This window comes from Cornus florida, unplaced genomic scaffold (genome assembly GCF_030987335.1).
Source record: "Cornus florida cultivar Cherokee Brave unplaced genomic scaffold, ASM3098733v1 CherokeeBrave_3.0.0_Hap2_Chr05, whole genome shotgun sequence".
In the NCBI taxonomy this organism is placed as follows: domain Eukaryota; kingdom Viridiplantae; phylum Streptophyta; class Magnoliopsida; order Cornales; family Cornaceae; genus Cornus; species Cornus florida.
Genome location: NW_026775575.1, coordinates 62800097 through 62805822, shown reverse-complemented (window position 1 = coordinate 62805822; position 5726 = coordinate 62800097). Strand labels below are relative to the sequence as shown.

Sequence of the window (5726 nt, the reverse complement as noted above, 5' to 3'; positions counted from 1 at the left end):
TGGGCATTGAATGTTTAAGTTTTTCTTTATGGATGATTGTGTTTTGTGTCATCGTTTAACTTATTACTATCTCACATTTGGATGACTGTAATAACTTAAATACTTTTATTATCTCACATTTGGATGACTGTAATAACTTAAATATTTTTATTATCTCACATCTGGATGACTGTAATAACTTAAATACTTTTATTATCTCACATTTGGATTACTGTAATAACTTAAATATTTTTATTATCTCACATCTGGATTGCTGTAATAACTTAAATACTTTTATTATCTCACATTTGGATGGCTATAATAACTTAAATAATTTTATTTCTTGGATGCCTGTTAATACTCAAATACTTTAATACCATTATTTAAATGTTTGTTTTATTATTTAAATGTTTTGTTTATTATTTAATTGATTTGCTTATTAACTTAAATGTTTTGCTTGTATTAAATCTTTAAATAGGGTAATGGATATGTGGAACAATATAAGAAGAATAATTCAATTATATGACGATGAGGAGGACAATGAGAGTGTCTTAATATTTGCTGCTCTTTTAGAAGAGCAGAAAATCTATCAAAAGAGGCGTTGTAGGGATTCCATTTTACAAGGGGAAACATATGTTATGGAGATTTTAAACGGCCATAGAGAAATATGTTATGAAAATTTTAGGATGTACCCTGAAGTTTTCAGAACATTGTGTAGTACCCTGAAAGGTATAGTGCTGAAGGATTCTAAATTTTTAACTGTTTATGAACAAGTGGCAATCTTTTTGCTCACTTTATCTCATAATCAAAGGAATCGTGTTGTAGCAGAGAGATTTCAACACTCAACTGAAACCATTTCTAGACACTTCCATGCTGTGTTGCATGTAGTATGTCAGTTGGGCACCCATATCATTGCCCCTCCTAATTTTTCTGTGATTCCGAATAAGATTAGAGAGTCTTCTAGGTTTTACCCTTACTTCAGGCATTGTGTGGGAGCTATAGATGGAACCCACATTCCTGCAACTCTGCCAGCAAGTACACAACTTCCACTTCATGGTAGAAAGGGTTATACTACACAAAATGTAATGGCTGTATGTGACTTTGACATGAGGTTCACATATGTGCTAGCTGGGTGGGAAGGCTCAGCTAATGATTCGAGAATCCTAAATGAGTGTACTGAAAATGAGGGAATGAACTTTCCAGCTCCACCAGTAGGTAATATTATTTTACAAATTCACTTAATATATGGTTAGTTTATCATACTGTATATATCTTTATGTATTCTAAACATGGCAGGTAAGTATTATTTGGTGGACTCAGGGTATGCCAATAAGCCTGGTTATTTGGCCCCATTTCGAGGTCATACTTACCACTTTCAGGAATACCGTAGGACTCGACAACCTCGTGGTCGGGAGGAAGTGTTCAATCATAGGCATTCATCTTTGAGAAATATAATTGAGCGATGCTTTGGGTTATTGAAGATAAGATTCGCTATTTTGAGGGCAATGCCTCCTTATAAGTTTTCAACACAAGTATTGATTGTAATGGCTTGTTGCACATTACATAATTTCATCAAAAATCAGCATCAGCCTGATGACATATTTGATGGTAATGATCCTCCTCAAAGTGATGGTGAAGATGATGAGATTGTTGAGCATGTGCCTTCGGCTCAGCTTCGAGAAATGGATCAGTTGCGTAATACTATTGCTGATCAAATTTGGAATTCTCTTCAGCACTCTTGATCCTTCTGAAAGTGATAGTATATTTTTTCTTTTATATGTAATATATTTGTTACTATTGTGAGCTTGCAATATATATATGTAATATAAATCTTTTTTACAGATATATAATTCAACTTAAATGCTACTATTGCAGATATGAAGTGTGTTGATGCTCTCTTGAAGGCCACATGTGCTGTTATGAAGATGATGTGTCGTTGTCATTGTCATCCACTTTATGAACTTCTTATCAATTTTTAGTGACAACTATGTATTGTTAATGCTTTGTTCCAAACATTTTATGTACAACTTAAACTTGTTTAATTTGTTGGTTGAATATTTAAGGACTTGTAAATGTTATACACTCTATTTCAATTATGCTTTCAATTGAGTTTGTTTTTATTTTAATGTTGTGTTGGACTATACATGTATCAGGATAATAAAATTGAAGCAGGTTATTGCAAAGAACTTGTAAATAGGTTATTGCAAATTTTTTTTACAAATATTAACTCTCATGTAGTATTGTAAAATGTGACTAGAGATTATTTATTTTTAATGTTGAGTTAGACTATACAGGTATAATCATAATAAAATTGAAGTAGGTTATTGTAAAGAACTTGTAAATAGGTTATTGCAAATTTTTTTACAAATGTTGACTCTCATGTAGTATAGTAAAATGTGACTAGAGATTATTTATTTTTAATATTGAGTTGGACTATACATGTATAATGATAATAAAATTGAAGTAGGCTATTACAAATAACTTGTAAATAGGTTATTACAAAAATTAATATATATATAATTTGGTGGGGGTTTACATTTTTTTACAAAAGAGAAGGCAAGAATCTGTATTTTGGAGTTAAATTCCCACCAATGCAGACTTATAAGAGTCGAAAATTATTATTAGAGCTGTGTAGTAGTTTTTTTTTCTTCTTTCGCTAATGCAAAAAATGAGCAAAATGAATGAAACACAAACCTATGGACAATCATCACCAAAGGAACAAACTATACCAGGAAATTTCAAATAACTTAAAGTGTAATTTCAGATCAAGATAACATGCTCTGTGTGTGTGTGTGTTTGTGTGTTCAAATTTTAATATATTTATTAAAAATATATAGACTATTTATATAGAAATAAATTTATAAATAAATTTAAAATTTATAAAAATAAATTAAAAATAATGATAACCAAACATGTTTTTTGTTTCTGTTTTATTTTGTTTACAACAGTTGGAGCTACCAAACATGTTTTGTTTTTAAAATTCTTAAAACGCATGACTTACCAAACATGTTTTGCATGTTTTTGTTTCCGACATTTCTACAGTAAAATATCGTTCCCAAACGTGTTTCCGATTTTTGCCAAAACACTCCAATAGTAAAAATGCTATTTCTGTTTTAGCCAAAAACAAAACGCCTAAAGTAAAACGCATGCCAAACGGGCCCTAAGTAAATATTTAGGCAATCAAATATTAGTCCTCAAAAAGAAAAATATAATTAAACTCTTTCCATACGAAGAATATATAAATTTTCTTTGTTTGTGGGCATGCCTTGATCGAGATGGTCATCATTTGGCTCAATTAATTACACTTTTATAAATAAAAAATTGGTTGTTGGTACGTGTATCTTTTGCACAGAATTTTTTTCACATTTGTAGGTTTACATTGGTATAAATTAGGCGATATGATTAAACTTATGTGCACAGAATATATATATATATATATAAAGCATTTTCACTTACCGAAAAAAATTCTCTCTCTATATATATAATGACTTTCTACTAAATTACTTGTACATTTCTAAATTGAAATTTGCAGGTTTGAACCGATATAGATTAGCACAATTATTTTTCCTTTATATATATATATATATAATATTTTTGGTAATATATATACCACATGCAAAAATGCCCTTCAAGTTTAAAGTCAAAAGAAAAATATAGTTTTTCTACATTTATTGAATGAAAGAATTATTTAATTTAGGAAGGATATTTTGATATTTTGAAATAAGAGTTGGGAAGGTCATTTTGGACCTAAACAATAGTTTTGAATACATGTGTAATTATTATTATTTTTTGTGTATTAAATATTAAAGCATTTATTAATGTCTTGAATAGTTTATTTTTTCTTACGTTGGACACATAGATTTTATATGAAACACCAACTCAATTTACTTTACTTTATATTTTCTATTATTAGATTATTAGATGTAAGAAGAATATGTTTGCAGAGTGGACCGGACCATTCAATTAGACACATAAATTGCATATGAAAACAATTATCTTTATTTACTTTATATTTTCTAACATTAGGTAGAAGAAACGATAATAGACGTGATAAATTGAACACATATTAATGTAAGAAATCCAATAAATAAATGAAAACGAGTGACAATGACATGTTACATCTAAGGATGATAGCGTTCAACAAATGTATACTTGTTTGCAATACTTTTAATCCACTTTTTATGCAATACTTTTGTAGCGATACCACTATCATTTATTGATATATATATATATATATATATATTAGCTTTAATTACGTACAACTGCACAAAAGAATTTCTAGTATATATATGTGTGGTATTTTTTGGGAAAAGTTGATTTTCCATATATATGGTTGATTGGTTGTCATGTTTATATATATATATATATATATATTAGCTTTAATTACGTACAACTGCACAAAAGAATTTCTAGTATATATATGTGTGGTATTTTTTGGGAAAAGTTGATTTTCCATATATATGGTTGATTAGTTGTCATGTTTATATATATATATATATATATATATGATGGCTCTTGGTTGTTTATTAAAAAGAAACTGAAAATCGTCCAATCCCACAAAAAACCACCAACGTATGAAAACAAGGCGGAACAGAGAAAAGCTTATATTATTGCGACACTGAGAATCGAGAAATGCATTAATTTCATATGAAGCAAGTTTATTATGAAGATTGATCTTCATGGTTAAGGATATAGATCTAGAAGGAGCAAGAATCACACACACACACACACACACATATGCTTCTATATATTTTGGCGTATTTCTTCAACAACTTTTCTCGCACCTCTCTTTTTCTTGTATCTGCAACATAAAAGCATTTAAAGTGAGAAACTCTAACAGTATGTATTAATACGATATGTTTCATGTGTGTGTGTGTGTGTGTGAGAGAGAGAGAGAGATAGAGACTAACCATTGCGGAACTTGGTCAATTACAAAGGGGCAATTGCTCACAGTCGGGAATGCAACTCGGGTCACTCCTACATACACGAGGACACAATGTCTGGCACGTCTCGCACGGACCTGGTGTAGGATTATTACAAGCACTCATACAGACTTCAATGCAAACACGGCCACGGCATACAGTACCACATATGTCCGGGCAAGTAACGCACTTAGCTGCTGTTGAATGCTCTATAAGCATCGGTATCCCCACTACCATCAACAAAATGAATACGTTGATGCCTCTTTTTTCCATACCTTAATTTTTTAATTCTCTCTTCAACGAATCACCTTAACATTGGAGCTTAATGCCACTACCTTAAGGCACTATTTATAGGTCATATTTTTACATGCATCATTAATGCAGATAAGCCGATTATAAATGCGTAATATGCTCTAGATTACAATGTTTTATGGATATTCATAGGTCACCAATTAAATTTCTTGAAAAATAAATAATAATAATAATAATAAAATCTTAAAAAAATTAAATAAGTTTTAAACATTAAAAATACTAGTTTATTAGGGTGACCAAGTGATCAATGGCTCCAAGGAACTAAGAAGCATCAGTATTAATGCAAATGCATAAAATACATTAAATAGGTTATTGCATTTAGGTGCGTGAATTTGACAATTACTACTGCCTCAATCCACAAAAAAAAAAAATGTCTATTTTTTTGTTAACTTAATTTTTAGTGTAATTTTTAATACTCTTTCTGTCACATGTTAGTGGTCTATCTTTCCTGTTTAAATTTTTATGAGCATCATTAATGCTTTATTAGTGCATATTAATGCATATGCATAATAT

At 29.9% G+C, this 5726-nt stretch overlaps 1 protein-coding gene across 1 annotated transcript; it reads left to right on the top strand.

Annotated features, from left to right (window-relative positions):
• Positions 1-461: 461 nt before the first annotated feature.
• LOC132309355 (protein ALP1-like) lies at positions 462-1721 on the top strand. The gene is made up of 2 exons (XM_059807671.1): positions 462-1194; positions 1276-1721. The coding sequence occupies exons 1-2, from the start codon at positions 462-464 to the stop codon at positions 1719-1721; spliced, it is 1179 nt and encodes a 392-aa protein (XP_059663654.1).
• The last annotated feature ends 4005 nt before the right edge of the window (positions 1722-5726 follow it).